At 44.1% G+C, this 18,487-nt stretch overlaps 1 protein-coding gene across 3 annotated transcripts in view; it reads left to right on the forward strand.

Annotated features, from left to right (window-relative positions):
• LOC139579537 (zinc finger protein 729-like) overlaps positions 1–18,084 on the forward strand; it is a 21,489-nt gene extending 3,405 nt beyond the window's left edge. Inside the window, exons 2-7 of one of the 3 annotated variants that reach the window (XM_071408269.1) lie at positions 3,977–6,765; positions 7,305–7,379; positions 7,568–8,683; positions 9,810–10,717; positions 15,280–15,666; positions 15,787–18,084. In XM_071408269.1, the coding sequence (XP_071264370.1) occupies positions 4,175–6,765; positions 7,305–7,379; positions 7,568–8,683; positions 9,810–10,717; positions 15,280–15,666; positions 15,787–16,259 (5,550 nt within the window). In that variant the 5' untranslated portion in view covers positions 3,977–4,174 and the 3' untranslated portion in view covers positions 16,260–18,084. Of the gene's footprint in view, positions 1–3,976; positions 6,766–7,304; positions 7,380–7,567; positions 8,684–9,809; positions 10,718–11,736; positions 14,472–15,279; positions 15,667–15,786 lie in introns of those variants that run through there. The other 2 variants (XM_071408279.1, XM_071408286.1) reach the window with 2 other exon arrangements.
• The last annotated feature ends 403 nt before the right edge of the window (positions 18,085–18,487 follow it).

The following is an 18,487-nucleotide window of genomic DNA, read 5'->3' on the forward strand; positions in this document are numbered from 1 at the left end:
ATAGGCTGAAAGAGGCTGGACTGGGGGCTTGTAGGCATGTTGTAAGGCAAGTCTTCACCAGTCATCACTGGCAACAACGTCGCCTATGGGCACAAACCCACCGTCGCTGGACCAGGCAGGACTGGCAAAAAGTGCTCTTCACTGACGAGTCGCGATTTTGTCTCACCGGGGGTGATGGTCGGATTCGCGTTTCTTGTCGAAGGAATGAGCGTTACACCGAGGCCTGTACTCTGGAGCGGGATCGAGGTGGAGGGTCTGTCATGGTCTGGGGCGGTGTGTCACAGCATCATCGGACTGAGCTTGCTGTCATTGCAGGCAATCTCAATGCTGTGCGTTACAGGGAAGACATCCTCCTCTCTCATGTGGTACCCTTCCTGCAGGCTCATCCTGACTTGACCCTCCAGCATGTCAATGCCACCTGCCATACTGCTCGTTCTGTGCCTGACTGACAGGAATGTCAGTGTTCTGCCATGGCCAGCGAAGAGCCCGGATCTCAGTCCCATTGAGCACGTCTGGGACCTGTTGGATCCCAGATCCCCCCCCAGAAATTTCCGGGAACTTACAGGTGCCTTGGTGGAAGAGTGGGGTAACATCTCACAGCAAGTACTGGCAAATCTGGTGCAGTCCATGAGAAGGAAATGCATTGCAGTACTTAATGCAGCTGGTGGCCACACCAGATACTGGCTGTTACTTTTGATTTTGACGCCCCCCTTTGTTCAGGGACACATTATTCCATTTCTGTTAGTCACATCTGTGGAACTTGTTCAGTTTGTCTGTTGTTGAATCTTGTTATGTTCATACAAATATTTACACATGTTAAATTTGCTGAAAATAAACACAGTTGACAGTGAGAGGACGTTTATGACCGACAACCCAACCTGTGTAGAGGAAGTGCTGTTTGTGACGTTAGACCCATCTGGTATTTCGCTATACAGATCTGATCTTGGTGAGCCTAGCACATCCAGGCGGCCTGGCATCAGAGCCCTGGGTCAGGGTACCTTCCCAGAGGTTATGAGGCTTTCACTTTAACATTAGAGCTGTAAGACTAACCCATGCAGGTATAACGTGTATTCTGTTGAGGTCACTTGACTACAGGAACCAATACTGGTAGGCCTATGTCAATAAACCATTCTGGAATAGGATGCCTTATACAAATATAGGTTGGGTGAAAAATGGTGGAAGGCTCTAGAATAGTGGATTGAGCCTATATTAGACTACTAGGCCTATGTTACTGAAAATGACCAATGTGGCATTTGACCCATTGTTTTCCTTTTTATAATTAGAATTGTTTGTGCAACTGCAATATCAATCTTGCATTAGCTTATTTTAGGCCAACTTCTCAAATTTGGATGAATTATCACGGAGCTTACATAGATTTTTCACAGTGTGAAATTATGAAATGAAGTATTCCACAAACCTTTCTATTGTCTTTTGTGCTGTAAATGTGCAAACTATAGGTGTGTGGTTCTCAAGATTCTGCAGGAAGAACTTGGCACACGACACATTGGACAGCCTGGATGCGAACACAAGCTGCAAACGTGCCACATCTAATAAAACTAAAGCCATGTCTAAAAGTTGTCACAACACAAGCCTTTATTTAGCACATATGCCTAAATACTAAGACTTTGAATCCGCACTGACAATTGTCAGTAGATGATAAATCATATGTATGCATAAAATATAGGTTAATTTCAACAAATGTCTTATTCATCACACATTGGCAAAACATAAAGCGATAAATTCTATAAATGTAAGACAACATATATGTTTTGAACTGATCATGTATTTTTACCCCACAAAGCATAAGTGTTGAATGTTAAAAGGGTAGTGCAGTTGAAGATGAGATTTTCCTTTTATATTTCCTCACGGGTCAAAATAACACAGAAATTGTGATAATGCCCCTTTTGTTTAAGAGCTGTTTAAAAAAAATAAAAGCCTGGAATTTCAGCCTGTTCAGGTGGGATGGAACTTTTGGCCCACAACATGACGTCACAATGTGATCTGAGTATAATAGACCAATGACTGTTCATCTGATGTGGGTGGGCTCTAGACCATCCTATCAGCCTTTCAGGGCTGTGTATGTAAAAGTTGTCCAATTTGTTTCCCAACGCCTACATGATCAGACTGAGGATTGAGACATACAGTGGTGATTTTAAAAATACAATTCCAAAGACTGCATTAGGGCTTTAAGAATAATGATTGACTTCCTGGTGGAATTGAAATCTCTAAAGCCCTGTAAGAGATACTCGATACAATGATGAGAGCGTCTTGTTTCCGCCCTAACAATGGGAGGAGTTGTCGTGGGCGGGGTGGGGGCGGAGATCAGGTGGGACCGTTCTAGCCAATGAGAGGGCAGATATGCGTGATCAAAACAAACAACTAGATACAATTTCATTCAGTTATCACTACATTCGTAACAACCTAAACATTATGAAATGTCTATTCAATCAAATAAGCCTCACTTAGCAAATTAGCACTCACATTTTTTGTTGAGCAAATCCACACACTCATAGATCTCGATACAAAAACTCCCCACTTGGTCTGCTTATTGCTGTATTCGCCTGTGGACCAAGTGATGGGAGTGGAGCCTCTCGCTTTGCCTGATCTTCCTACCAGGGGTAGGCAAATAGATTCAGCTGGAGTGTTTTTGTCAGAGCAGATTGTCGGGGTGACGGATCATAATCATTTTCAATGCAAATTGAATGCAACTTAGCCCCCCCAAAAAAATAACTAGTGGGCCGATATTGGCCCGCGGGCCACCTGTTTTCGACACCTATCCTGGACACGTGATCTGAGAGGATTGAACAGGTGGAGGAAATATGGCTATCTCTTGGTAGATATTGCCTCTTAGATCTGTGTCTAGGGCAGAGATATAACATTTTTAACTTCGAGGTCAGGACTACTGCTGATTTTTCTTTTCGACCTGATAATTCATTGCACACACATGGTGTACCAGGTCTAAATCAGTCCCTGATTAGAAGGGAATAATTTACAAAAGCAGTGGTACTGGGTCTAGGGACCTCAAACTAAGCTCTGGACCTTCAAAGCCATTGTTCCCCTAAGGGACTGATTTTTGACCTGGGACACTGGGTGTGTGTAATTAGAACCAGCAGCCTCTGGACCCTGTAAGTGTGTGGCCCTGGTCTAGGGGAAATGGGGCTAGGGGTTGGCCCAATCCCAAATTGAACCCTAAACCCTTCGCACAATGTACTTGTGGAGATCTGAGAAGATTTGATTGGCATAAGCAATATGGTGAAACTTCCCCCTGGTTTATCAGAGGGCAAGGTGGCGCTATTGCCATGTTACTTACAGTACACCTATCAAATGGCCGTATGGGATTATGGAGAGGGAATTTAATTGTTTCATCTTTTTAGGTAGTTATCTAGCTGTGGCCATCTGGCTAATATCAACAAGGGCATTCTACAAAACAGCAACATCAGCGCAGCTAGCTAGCTAACTTTGGAATCTAGTCCATAAACTAAGCAACACACACAGACATGCATTGCCAAACAACGCTACTTCCTTCTTCTGGTTTGTAGTATTTTAAGGCTTTGTGGCTGATGACTTCAAGGTTTTTGCTCTGTGAACACAGAGATTGACTGCCGACACTGTTAAGAAGTGCAAATTACTCTCGGCTGGCGAACGGTAAACAATCCTGTGTGTGTTCCTGCTCTTACATGTAGGTGTGCTTGATTTACCCTGCCCAGCACCCTTGATAGGTAGAGTTTCAATGTTGGGAACATTTAATTGGTCTGAATGTCTGATGTGGGGGATTTGTAGACTGTTTGCTTTTGCCAGACCATTATTATTCCAATGAAGGTGTTCTTTGTCATATTTCTTGCAGTATAGAATAGATAACCTTTCCACATTGACTGTGCAAATGGCTAGACGTTCAGTATGTCTAATCGTTTCTGGTTTGAGTCTCTTCTAAATGATTAAATGCCCTTTTTTAAAAATGTTTTTCCTATTTCAACAGTGCTCTTCCATTGCCTGCGCCGTGTCCAGATCCTTCCGGTGCTGCCCTGACGAGGTGGCATTGAATGGCTGAAAGAGAAGACTTTCTTCAGCTCTGGGAAGAAAATGGCTGACACCACAGAATCCAAGAGCTAAGACTCTCTCTTTTCCCCTTGTCTACTTTGTTGATTATCTTGAGAGTTGATTTCCCCTTCCTTAAATGTATACGCCTGCAATGGCAATGCATGATATGAGCCGTGTCAAGGGTTTCCCCTGTAAAGAGTGCGATATGGTTTGCCCCAGTACCCCTAGTCTGTTAGAACACATGAAGGCTCACTACCAGCAAGAAGAAAATGGCAGGTTTGAGTGTGAGCAATGTGGCCGCATCTATAAGCATGCTGGCAGCCTGGCCAATCATAAGAAATCCCATGAAGTGGGTTCCTTTCAGTGCCCAGTCTGCACCAGAACCCTGCCCAATGCTGTGGCTCTGAAGAACCACCTCCGTATCCACACACTATCCCCAAGTAGTGCCCAAGCAGAGGAAGACGGCGGTGACGAAGGCGCTGAAGACGGACATGATGAGAGGAACTATGGTCTTGCACAGGACCTGTCTGATGGCTTTGCCCGCAATCACCTGAACAACAGTGGAATGGGTCATGGTGTGATGTCACATGACCCAGATGATCATAAGAAGTCACCTGTAACTGATGATGCCTGGGATCGTCCATTCAAATGCGATCAGTGTGATAGGACCTACCGCCACCATGGCAGCCTGGTTAATCACAAGAAATGTCACCAGGAGGGTGCGTTCAAGTGCACCGTCTGTTACAAGCAGTTCAACAACCTGGCTGCTCTCAACGGCCATGAGCGAACCCACTCAAAGTTTAAGACTCCTGGAGCATCGATGGTTAACAACAACATACATGATTCTGTGACTGATCAGCGTTCGTCTGCGCCCCAAACCGATGATGCAGCTAACTGCTTCTGCCACCTGTGCCAGGTAGCTTTGCCCAACAAGAGTGACTTCCAGGAGCACATCCTGTTGCATAATGCAGCCTCCTCTTCACTGGGTCTTGCCCGTAGTTTCCCTGGGATAATGCCGCACAATCTCAGCGCTGTCCGCTCCCCAGCATACACACCTGCCCTGGGTGACCCTCTGCCGCTTCCTCCTTTGCCTAATGATAAACGTGGCCCCTTTGACCCAATGCTTGGCCCTCCTGTCAATAACCCCATTTACACTTGTGCATACTGTGGGGCTGGGCATCCTGATCTGGAGAGTCTCAAAGTTCACTACCTGACCCATGACCCCCAACCAGGCTCCCATGGTCAGGATGGTATCCTGAACACTGATGGGATTGGCTCTAACTCTAACCCATCACCATCTGGAGAGAGAGTGCAATCTTCTTCTGATGATGGTGAACGTCGTTTCAAGTGTCAGGATTGTGGGAAAAGCTACCGCCATGCTGGAAGCCTGGTCAACCACAAGCGCTCCCACCAGACTGGCCTCTACCAGTGCACCATCTGCTGCAAGCAGTATCCGCATTTGGCTGCCTTGCATAGCCACCTCCGCAGCCATAAGGGAAGAACATCCAACCAATCATCCCTCAACACTGAAGGCGACTGGCTCTCCTCGGAACCCCTGACACTTGACTCTCAGAATAGTTATGTGCAGGAGGGGAGCGGCGCAACCACCCCCATCTCCCTCCCTGGAAATCTTGGTGACGCTGCTCACTTTGTACCTGATGGTGGCCACAGCAGCGGTTTGGATTCACTGGAGTTCCATGATCGATTTGATGGCTCCCTTGCCCAGAGCAACTCTGGGCACTCCCCTCTTCCCCAGAACCACCGCCAGGCTGATAGACACATGTGCACTGACTGTGGAGAAATGTATGGGGACATCTCTGGCATCAAGTCTCACATGTGCCCCCAACGGCGACAGAACCAGGGGATGTCCAATGGATTTATGGGAAACATGAGTGGCTACAACAGTCCTGGAGGCGCTGCTCTCCCTTCAGGTGGAGGAAATGTGAAAGAGAGCAATGGACAGCGCTCTCAGTACGGTTCTCAGTCCCATGCCCAAGGAGGGGGAAAAAGGATGAATAAAGAAGATGAAGATGATGGTGAAGTGTACCAGTGCTCGGTGTGTGGGAACCATTATGCCAGCCTCAGGGCCCTGAGGAGCCATCTGCGCAGCCATGCTAACAATCCCACAGGGCCTGGGACTTCAGCACTTTCTCCTAACGGTGAGGCAGACTGGAGGATTATCTGCAGCACCTGTGGCCAGAGCTTCTCCAGAAAGCAAGACCTGTTAAACCACCAACTGATTCATGGGCCACAAAGGTCAGATGCAGCAGCCCAGAGCATGGGGGCCGATCCCACCAATACTAATGGCAAAATGGATGGTGATGGGAGGAATCACATTTGCGTTGACTGTGGCATGTTCTTTGCTGATCGCCATCACCTGATCACTCACCTGTGTCCTGGAAAGGGAAGAGGAGGAGTGCTGAGCAAAGAAGGATTGAATGGAGCTAAAGGGATGACTGGCGGAGATGGAGTTAGTGGCGGCGGAGTTGGAGGACCTGGAGGCAGTCGTGATATGGGAGGACAGGACCGTAGACAACAGATGCCAGATTCGGAGGATCGACCCCACAAATGTGACCAGTGTGGAAGGGGCTACAGGCACCCTTGCTCCCTGCTCAACCATAAGAAATCTCACAAGACCGGAGTCTTCAGATGCCTGGTCTGCCAGAAGCGCTACTACAACCTGCTGGCCCTTAAGAACCACCAGAGGACCCACTTTGATTTAAAAAGGTAAGCTTTTGTTTGATGCTTTTCCCCATTGAGACTTGATTGTCTTTGTGGGCCTATTAATAACATAAGATCTGTTTGCATGGCTTGAATTTGGTCCAAATTCCAAATTGACATCAATTTGGACATTTTATACTAAAATCGGGAATGTACAGTACCTTCATGGATTGGTCTTTATTTTCTCTGAAATAATGAGATGCATTATTTTTCATTGTAATAATACTAGATATGAGTAAGAATAATCAATTTTCCTATCGAGGGCCTCCGCATTGATGTAAAAAATAGGCATTTGATTTTGTTGAAGAAAACACACCGCTTTTCCCTCACTGTACAGCGGCACAGCTGGAAAACGAACAACATTGTCATTAAATGTAAGAGTCTACTCTGTGCTACAGTCCAATCTGTAAAGCTAATTAAAAACAAAACACCCCTTAAGCAACCCTGAGGAACCCAAGAAATGGCCAGGCCATGACATCTTTGAATCCATTCTAAACGTAAAATGTATTTCTGACTGGTGATTTCCCTTTATTGGCTTGCTACAGCAAGGCTGCCGCTGGCACAGGGAGAAGCGGTCCCCAAGTGGCACCCGATTCCGAAACGATGGCTTTACTAGAATGGTAAATAACCTTCCCCAAATGTGCTTTTATCATCATTACTAAACGTAGCTAGTGCCCATTCAGCCAGTAGGCTGTCCATTCATGATGTCAGGAGCGAGTTGAATGGCTGGCAGATCGTGGAATAGGCAAAAGGAGTGTTTACCAGTTCCTAACCCATCTTTTAATTTGGTCCTCACTTTCTTTTACAGGCACAAGTGTGAGGAGTGTGGGAAGGCCTTCAAGATCCAGAAGCAGCTGGAAAACCACCTTCGGCTCCATGAAGAACACAGAGCAAAGGCTCACGCCCAGCTCGCGAAACTAGGCAATGGAAGGTATCAAGGAGGACCCTCTGGCATGCAGGCCATGAGAGGAGAATCGTCCAAATCCCAGAACCCTGGCATGGGGGAAGTCAAGTATGGACAACAACAAGGCTTCAAGCAACCCTACTCAGAGGCTGGTACTTCAAGGGCTCAGAATTTTGATCTACAAGAAGGGGGACGAAGACCCTTCGCCTGTGATGAGTGCGGGCGGAGCTATCGTCATGCAGGCAGCTTGGCCAATCACAAGAATCTTCACAAAATTGGCGAGTATCACTGCAATGTCTGCAACTCCACTTACCCCAACCGCCTGGCCATGAAAAACCATCTGCGTCTTCATTTTGCCCTCAAGAAGCACACTTGCCAGGAATGTGGCAAAGGATTCCGTACCCAAAAGCAGCTGACCACCCACCACTCTGCACAGCTCTGCAAGGGGGCTGCAGGAGCTGTTGCTCAAATGGATTACGAGTGTGATGGGTGCTGCGAGGGTTTCGCTACTGCAGACGAGCTGGCTGCACATGACTGCCCTGCTCAGCAGCTCCCTTCGTCCTCGGCCTCCCTCAACAGCTCAAGCCTCAGCATCGATGGGGCTGACCTTGTGCCAGATGAACGACCCTACAGCTGTGACATCTGCAACTGCTCTTACAAACATGCCAGCAGCCTGCTGAACCACAAGCACACACACAAGACGGGCACTTTTACTTGCACCTACTGCGACAAGCCGTACTCCAACTACATGGCGCTGCGCAACCACATGCGCATCCACACGCAGAAGAAGAGGCACATCTGCCACCACTGCGGGAAAGCGTTCCGGCTAGCCAGATTCCTCCGCAATCACCAGAAGGTCCACGAGGAGGGCCACACACGCTTTGGCTGCACCAGCTGCGGGAAGAGCTTCCAGGGGAGGTCAGGCCTGGCGAGGCACCGCTGCGGGGAGAACCAGGTAGGCAAGGAGGGCAGGAGGATGGCCACTGCAAGCACGACAGGGGGAGAAGAGTGCCGGTACACGTGAGTTTTCGTCTGTTTGTGATTCTTGAAGTGAAAATAGTGAAGATCATAGGTTTCTACATGTCTATTACAGGTATATGATCTCCAATCCGGCTTCCTTGGGACCATACGTGCACCGGAATTCGGCTATTTCTGAAGTTTGGACAGATTGATTAGTGGAGACCAGATAAGTCCCCCCTTTTGCTTTCAGTTAGATATACATTCGTTTCGTAGGCTACTATGCATCAGATTTGATTTGATTGTTCCGTTGGATGTTTTATTTTCTGCTTTTACAAAGAATACTGACATTAATTGATACCAGTTCAAAGTAGCTGACGTAGTATAATAAGTAAGATTCATGATTTGTGTGTTCCTTGTACTTGTTATGAATTGTAGTGCTCCTTTGTTTGTGCTTCCCTGTCTCTTTTTATAGGTACATTGTACATTTAGGTTGTTGATAGTGTAAATCTAGTTTAGTGGGCTTCTTTGTTTGACAAAGTCAAGGCACAAAAGCTGGTTAAAATGGTAAAAGACCATAGAAGTGAAAAGGTTCTTGTTTGTTTTTTACTGATATTACAGTGAAGACTACGTTGATAAAGGGCATGGGCCTATCCTTAGACTTAGATCCACAGTAAGTATTTGAAGCTTGCTACACTGCACATGCTTTGTTGTAATTTAGTTATTTTTGGGGGGGGGTCGGGTAATCTGCACTAAGCCAACATATTTCACCACAGTTGCGGCCAGTAAGAAAGCCAGAATAATTTCATGAAAAGTGTGATATGGAATTGTTGTATCCAAATGTGCAGGGAGCCACACATACCTTCCAAGACTCTAACTAGTTTTCAATTATTTGATTAAGGACAGTCCATATTTTTTTTCCCCCTTGTTTCCACCAAAATGTGTTCCCCTTTTATTATGTGTATAAATTGACTATTTCTTCTTGCAGGACATGGTAAACCACTTATAGTCATCTCCAAAGCTTTAAGCCGGATTCCAGATCATATACCTGTACAAATTATTTTGAGATGGATATATAAATATATTAGTTAAAGTTGTATCTAATGGAAAAGTGGTAACCAGCCAATTAGATTAGTGAAAAAGGACCTCAACAGTTACTAATTTCTTCTTCTCTTCTGTCTCTCCACAGATGTGACCAGTGTGGCCGCTCCTACGCCCATGCCAGCTCCCTTCTCAACCACAAAAACACCCACACCGTCGGCATTTACCACTGTGCCGTGTGCCTCAAGACCTATTCCAACCTCCTGGCCCTCAAGAACCACCGGCGCATTCATTCAGAGATACGGCGTCACCGCTGCCCAGAATGTGGCAAGGCTTTCCGTGTCTCCTCCCAGCTCAACAGCCACCGTCGCGTCCACCTAAAGGAGAGGGAGCTAACTTGTGGCCCCTGCCAGCGCAGCTTCCCCAGCCAGGCCAGCTTCCGGCTCCACCAGGAGATCTCCCACGGCCAAGCCCCCAGGCCCCCCCAGCAGACACAGGCCAGGGCTGGGGGAGCCTCTGGGGGCACATCCGGGGGCGGGAGCTCAGGCCTTAGCTGGGGCTCCGGCCTGGATCTCACGTTGTTGCAGGCCCAAGGACTGGACCCCAATGGACTACCCAAAATGAACTCCCTGTCCTTCCAAGGCCCCAGTGGCAGCAGGAGCCGTGGGGCGACGGGGACCAAGTCGCACATCTGCAACCAGTGCGGCCGCGCCTACCTCCACGCCAGCTCCCTCCTTAACCACAAAAACAGTCACAAAACAGGCGCCTACTTCTGTAACTCCTGTCAGAAGGAGTTTCCCAACCTGATGTCCCTCAAGAACCACCGGCGCATTCACACTGAGCCCAAACGTTTCCAGTGCCCCGACTGCGGAAAGTCCTTCCGTGTGTCCACCCAGCTCATCTGCCACAGGCGCATCCACACCAAGGAAAAGCCCTTTTCCTGCCAGCAGTGCGACAAGCGCTTCTCCAGCAAGTCCAACCTGCGCCACCACCAGAAGGTGCACTGGAGCAGTTCAGCGCCCCCTACCATGGCCATGGGCGCTGCCAGCTTCTTGGGTATGCCCTCGGGCCCATTTCTATAAGTATGGGGGGGGATGGGGGAAGGGGGGTGCTAGTGTGAGATGCATTGAAATGCCAAGGTTTTAGAGGTGCCAAAACTCTTAGTCCCCTTCCTTCTCATTCACCACCATCTCCCTCTTGTTGTAGAGTGTCAGGTTTATGTCTGTAGATTTTCACAGAGCAGGTTATGTGTTTTAGACTCACAGTCCCTGCATGCAACCTTAGACAAGGGAGGGGGGAGGGGGAGAGGACTGACTTGGTATGGACGACCTCTACACTGGTTAAGACAGTCTGGTTGCAAAAGCGTCCCCAATCCGCTTCATCCCAACCAGCATGGTTACTCTTGCTTGCATTCACTCGATGGCCTTTGCTAGGGGACAGGAACCCATTCGCCTGTAATGGTACACAAGGATTACTGCTCACTCAGTGTAGGATGTTTGCTAGTCTTCTCTGTTCGGCCCTTTTAGAAATCTTAATGATATACTGTTGTCATAGCTCCCTGTTGCATGTTACACAGTAGACGATTCTAGATTTCTCAGTGTTTTATTGACAGTTTAAGCCCAGTGTCAAAGAAGTCATAACAAACGGGGCACAATAGGAACAACATCCTGATGCCATGCCAAGAGTGTGGCGCGACGCTCACCAAGTCAACCACATTGATGAATTTGACCAATGTTAAGGGTTTTTTTGTGGCATCTTTGCAGTTTGAATGCATTGCACATCATGACATCCCATTTCCGTATCTGTTGATTTTTGGATAAGGCCTTTGCATGCAGCCTTTGTCATGTTATACAAAACATCTTAACCAGTAAGAAAATGTAATTCAATCAGTATCTCTGAAGTGAGCAACATGTTGGAACAAATAGTTGAGATGTACATTGACATTGTAAAGATTGAGTTTTACCGGTGAATGTAGTGGTTGGAGATGTCACATTTCTGTAATATAGAACTGACCTGAGGGTGTATTGCTCTCTCGTGAGGTTCTAATCGTTTTCTAACTTGTGTGTTTCTTGCAGCACGAAGATGAGCTTCAAACCTTATTTTTCTGCAGATGACGACAATGCTCTTAATCAGTTGCTTCTTTCTGGCATCACATTTGTGTATTTCTCTTAATATAAAAAATAAAATAAAAATGTTTCTGGGCACCCATTTTTTTCAACACTGCGCCTAACTAGTTAACATGTATAGACAATAAGTTGTTTTAAAAAAAGACAAATGTATATTGTTAGGCCCATGCCGGCATTTGGTTTTATCCTGTATCGTAATCGTACTTCTGACTGTATTATTTACAGTTCAACTTTTATAAAACAGATCATTGTAGAATGCATTTATTTATATTAACACTTTAGGAGCTTTGTTGTAACCACCCCTTTCCTTACACGTACCCCTGACTACTCATCCTGTATGTGTAATTGGCATGGAGTCGAGTATGAAGGACTCCCAAAGAACACTTGTGACAGTACTCCTCCATGTTGTCTCAATTTGTTATGGTTTAAAAATAATTATAATAATCAGTCCCTTGTACAATAAACAGGGCACTTGTATAATGTGTGTTTTGATTGCAATACGAAGATGAAGGAAATATTTCTGAAATGTTTGCCTTTTTTATAAGTGATGTTGTGACCGTCTCCCCTCAAGTCAGACTGGACTTCCTTCTGTTTCACAAAAAAGCTCACACTCAAAGGGATGACTTTGTGAATTGTTTGTGCGTTCAGTCCTCATTCTCTTTAAGATTTTGTTACACCTTATCGTAACCCTTGTATTTATTAGTATTTCTTTTATTTAATTGCGTTTTGACTATTCAAAGCTCTGTGTGAACACTTTTTACTGGGAGAGCTGGTGCTAGAAAGTGAAATATAAAAGTGACAGTGAAGTGATTTAAGAGCAATGTGATAACTAGACCACAGGACAACTAACTATATTTTAATTGAACTCTTGCGGTTTCTCCAGGATTGGTTAAAAGTGGACACTTCCAACCATCATTACAGCTAGATTAGAAAGGATTGGTTTGAACAACTATAATGAATAATTTTCAGTTCTAACTTTTTGTTTCATACATATATGTAATGCTTACTATACAGTTTTATAAGCTGTTTTGATAATTAATTTCTTAACCAAACCTGTCCATATTATAACCCCTAATGCTGAGTGTTTGAAAATAAATAGCTGGAAAACTAGTGAAGAACATTGTTGTGAATCCATTGTCCTTTCACTCCACACTTTTAATATACTTTTGAAAGTGTTTCAATAATCAACACGTTTTCACACAGGCAACTTTTAATCTGTGATGAAGGTGAAATCAACTTTGTTAACTCAACCTTGTTAAAGATTTGGCTTGAACATTTTCACTTTGGTGAATTGGTTAAATTAAAATGTGTCTAGTTGAGGGGCCAAATAATTGACCTGTTGGAGGAATGTAAGGAAGGGGGGTATACAATTGCAGATCTTTAAGCAAATGATGCAGACTGAGGATGGAGTTTGATAATGTGATTTACCTTGTTGCCTCTAGAAAGGCGGGTGCCCTCATCATACACCTAGGCTGTGTACACACAGGCAGACCAATGCTGATATTTTTTTGACTAATTGTTCTTTTGACCAATCACATCAGATCACATCAGATCACATCAAATCGCAATTGTAAATGAGAACGTGTTCTCAATTTGCCTACCTGGTTAAATAAAGGTTAAATAAAAAATAAATAAAAATAAAAAAAAATCTTATTCAGAGCTGATCTAATTAGTGAAAAAAAGATCAGAATAATGCTGCCTGTATAAACACAACCCTAGAGGATTAGACCTCTGAAAATGTGATTTGCTCATGTTAGTCCAAACAATAAATAAATAAAAATGGACACTAATGCATCTATATGTAATCTTTAAGGTGCAATGTTTGAATGCATTCCATTAGCTTGATGCTAGAATATTGAGTTTTGTGCAACACATAAAAATCACTAAATGATATCAAGTTTACAATGTGGTTGTTGAAAATATACTTTTTATTTTATAACCAGCCAAATAGGTTTGGAGTTCTTTCATCCTTGGAAGAAGAAGAATATCCTCCCCAAACTCCTTTCTTTAGTTTTTCCAGTGATATTTAGTCCAACTTCATTGTTCCATGTAGCTTTTTTTTTTTTTTATGTTTTTTTGTTGTCAACCCAGACAAGTTTGAGAGTGCATATTTGCTGCTAGTTAGCTTAGCACGCTAACACCAGTGTCCATATGGAATCTGAGCTGATGCTCAGTCTAGCAACCACAATGGCATTTCTATTATAATACATTGTTCAAGAGTGATATGGTCACTATACACGTTGGAATGGAGTTTCTGCATGGTGGTGAAGTGTTTTTTTTTTTTTATGTTCACTTTTGTTCAATTGATTCCTGTGGACTCTTGGATTAGCATGCTAAACTAACAAGTGGCTGCTCAAAATAACTAAATAAATCATATTTTTGTTTGGGTTGATTTAAGAATCACTCAAGTACTGGGAGAAACCAAAGAAAATTAGTTTTTGGAGTAAATTGTCCTAAGGGCTGTAGAATCATCGACATTGCAATATGGCTGTCTCCCAATTTCTGTGTATTTGTCACCATGAAGATGAAACTAGCCCAGATATTGAAGATACAAATCTCTCACCCTTAATCTTACACATGTAACTCTGACCTATGCCATATTTGTTTTGTTTTCATGTACATTTCGTCTTTTATATATGCATGATAGTTTGTGCTTAATAAAGATCCATCCGTGTTGAATATAATTAACTGTAGCTATACATTTGTTCCCAAATTGAGGCATCAGTTTCTTCTACCAAATTCAAGGTACGGTTACAATTTATTGTTAAATGTGCCGTCTTTAACATTTCAGTAATATTTTTGACTCCCTCTCTGATTTTGAAGAATATTATTAAGTCCCAAATATTATTTTGTAGAGACAATATTTCAACTTCAGAAAACTACATCTCAAGAAAACGCTGCATTTTGTATACACTGAGGGTGGCCATGACGTGCCACTCTGACAGCTCTTTTTGTTTTTGTCTCAAGTAATAGTATTCATTTATTACCACCGATACATATCAAGATCTATGTCCATGTGGAAATGTTACGGAATGCACTTTCAATTGTTGAATAATGACTTTTTCCCCCCATGGCTGAAGCTGTTTCTAATGCAGCGTTCACATGCTGTCGGAGTTATCAGAAGCTTTTAGTTTCACTTGAAGGACTGTCAATGTCGGAATTACAAGAGGGAAACTCAGAGACATTTTTGCTACCCAAGTTGTGACGTTTCACCACTGACCTTTAACCTTTGACAGCGAATCTGTTTTTGACAATTACAATCTTATCAGTATGTATAATGTAGCTAGTCTGACCATATTGTTGATGTTAAGCAAGCTAGCTTACTTCATTAAGAATTGTTCTAACTTCAAAAGCACTTGAACACAACCATGTCGAGCTTATGACTTCCCAGTTTCCCCATTTCCCACAAGCATGTGAAGCCAGCATTAATGTGTATACAAACGAAATATCAGAATTATGGCATGACACAATTCCTACATTTTACATTTTCAGGTCATCCACCAATTGGCGCAGGGAGACCACCCAAGTCGCATGTCTGCGACCAGTGCGGCCGTGGTTACCGCCATGCCGGATCCCTCCAGAACCACAAGAACATCCACAAGACAGGCGCCTATTTCTGCAGCTCTTGTCAGAAGGAGTTCTCCAACCTGATGGCTCTCAAGACCCATCGGCGCATCCACACTGAGGTCAAACGCCACCGGTGCTCAGATTGTGGAAAGGCCTTCCGTGCGCCTAGCCAACTCATCGTCCACCGGCGCATTCACACCCAGGAGAAGCCCTTCTCCTGCCAGCAATGCACCAAACGCTTCTCTAGCAAGTCCAACCTACGCCACCACATGAAGTTGCATTGGAGCGGCTCAGCGCCTTCCAGTTTCCTGGGTATGCGCTCAGGCCCATTTCTATAGGCGGGGGAAGGGAAAGTGCTACCTGTGATTTACATTGAAAAGCCAAGGTTTCTGGAGGTCTGCTTTAATACAAGTTCAACGTTTACATTTTCAGGTAAATCGGTAATTGGTGGGGGGGCCAAGTTGCACGTCTGTGACCAGTGTGGCCGTGCCTACCGCCACGCCAGCTCCCTCCTCAACCACAAGACCATCCACAAGACTGGCGCTTATTTCTGCACCTCCTGTCAAAAGGAGTTTCACAATCTGAACGCCCTCAAGAACCACCGGCGCATCCATACGGAGACCAAGCGCTACGAGTGCCCGGAGTGCGGAAAGTCCTTCCGTGTGTCCACCCAGCTCATAATCCACAGGCGCATCCACACCAAGGAGAAACCTTTCTCCTGCCAGCAGTGCGACAAGCGTTTCTCCAGCAAGTCCAACCTGCGCCACCACATGAAGTTGCATTGGGGCAGCTCAGCGCGCCCTGTGCGCACCAATGTGTCTGTGGCTGCTACCAGTGCCACCCTCTTGGCTCTGCCTCAGACCCATATCTGTACAAAGTATGGGTGGGGAAAGGGGAAGCATTGAAATGCCGAGGTGCCAAAACGTTTCTTCACCCTCCTTCACCACCATCTCCCTGTTGTTATAGACTGTGATTTTCATAGAGCAGGTTATGTGGTCTAGACACTCAAGGCCCTGCATGCAACCCCAGACAAGGGGGAAAAGTGGACTTGACATGGACGATATCTACACTGGTTAGGACACGGGTTGCAAAATCTTCACCCATCTGCCTTCATCCCACCCAATCAGTTAGCTGTGCTTGCTGCATTCACTCGATGGCCTTTGCTAGGGGACAACAACCCTTCCACCTGCAACGGTACACCAGGATTACTGGTAAAAAACCTTCAATATAAAGGTTTTGGGATTGTTCCTTTTTGAATGCTACACATCATAACATCCCATCTGTTAATCTTCAATGAAGCCTATGCTTGCAAATATGAATTTGTGCTTAACTGACTTGCCTAGATACATAAAAAAAAAAAACATTTAAAAACAAAATGTGCGGCTTTTGTTGTGTCATACAGTATTGAAGAGTAAATAATGGATTTTAAACGTATGCGCAATATGTTGGATTAAAGAGTAGATGTACTTTGACATTTGACATTGTAAAGATTGAGTTTTACCGGTGAATGTAGTGGTTGGAGATGTCACATTTCTGTAATATAGAACTGACCTGAGGGTGTATTGCTCTCTCGTGAGGTTCTAATCGTTTTCTAACTTGTGTGTTTCTTGCAGCACGAAGATGAGCTTCAAACCTTATTTTTCTGCAGATGACGACAATGCTCTTAATGGGTTGCTACTTTCTGGCATTTCTGTATTCCTCCCATTATTTCAAAATGGCTCTTGGCACCAATATTTTCAACACTACGCCTAACCAGCAAGAGCATATAGATGATTCAAAAAAACATGGATAAAAGTAAAGAAATGTATATTGTTAGGCCGGTGCCGACATTTGGTTTTTATCATGTATCGTAATTATACTTCTGACTGTATTATAAATAGTGCAGCTTTTATAAATCATTATAGTATGCTTATTTGTAGCAGCACTTGTAACAGAAATGCTAGTTTTAGGATCTCTCCGTTTAGGAGAAGTGTTGTAACCACCCCTTGTCCTTACACATACCCCTGACTCTTCATCGTGTATGTATAATTGACATGGAGTCAAGGATGAAGGACTCTGACCCTTTTTAAATTGACTGTACTTCCTTAAGTTTCCTTTGTACAACAAACAGGGAGCTGCTATGCGTGTTTTGATTGCAGTATGAAGTTTAAGGAAGATGAAGGATTATTGCTGACATGTTTGCCTTTTGAGTGATGTGTCTGTCTTCCCTCAACTCAGACGGGACACTTCTGTTTCACACACACACAAAAAGAAAAGAAACCACACTTACAAACATAACTTTGTGAAAGTTTAGCGCATTTATTATGTTTAGTTTGTTACTCTTGTATTGTAACCTTTGTATTCATTCATTAGTGAGTATTTCCTTATACAATTGTGTTATATTCAACTATTCAAAGCTCTGTGTACATATTTTACTGGGAGAACTGCTAGTAAGTGAAATAAAGTCACAGTGAATTGATTTAGTAGTGATGTGATAAAACTAGACCACATTTATATTTTAGTTAAACCTATAAAAAAGAAAATATACAAAATGGACACTTTTGAACCTAGTTTAGAAAGAATTGCTTTGAACAAGTATTCATTTCAAGTTCTTACTTTTTGTTTCAAGTATATATGTAATGCTTACTATACACTTTTATAAACTATGTTTTGATAATTAATTTCTTAACAAAACTTGTCCATATTATTATCCCTAATGCTGAGTACTGAAAATAAATAGCTAGAAAAATGTGTTGTGAATCACAATTGTCCTTCAGCTTCTCACACTTTTTATGAATTTAAGTTTTTAATAACAGTCACAATTTCTTTGAAAGGTTGCTTCAATATTTCCAAAAGTGCTATAGTATTTAATTTCTATAATCATGAACTGTTAAAAGCAGGTTTAAAGTAAGCCTGTTTTGGGGGCTTTTTTCTTTGACCGTGCATTCCCTTCAGTCAGGAAGGCCTGTCATAGAGAAAAGAACACATACAGTATATTCACCATCATGATCACTAAGGCTTTGTTCGTTTGTGCTCTATCAGTCAGTTTACCTCAGCGGTCTGCAGTGAATCTCACATCCGTTTCCCAATGTACATGCCCTTTCGGAATGATGGATGTGACCCAAGCCCCATGTACCATGGGAGAGCAGAGGAG

This window comes from Salvelinus alpinus, chromosome 1, assembly GCF_045679555.1.
Source record: "Salvelinus alpinus chromosome 1, SLU_Salpinus.1, whole genome shotgun sequence".
Taxonomy (NCBI): Eukaryota; Metazoa; Chordata; class Actinopteri; order Salmoniformes; family Salmonidae; genus Salvelinus; species Salvelinus alpinus.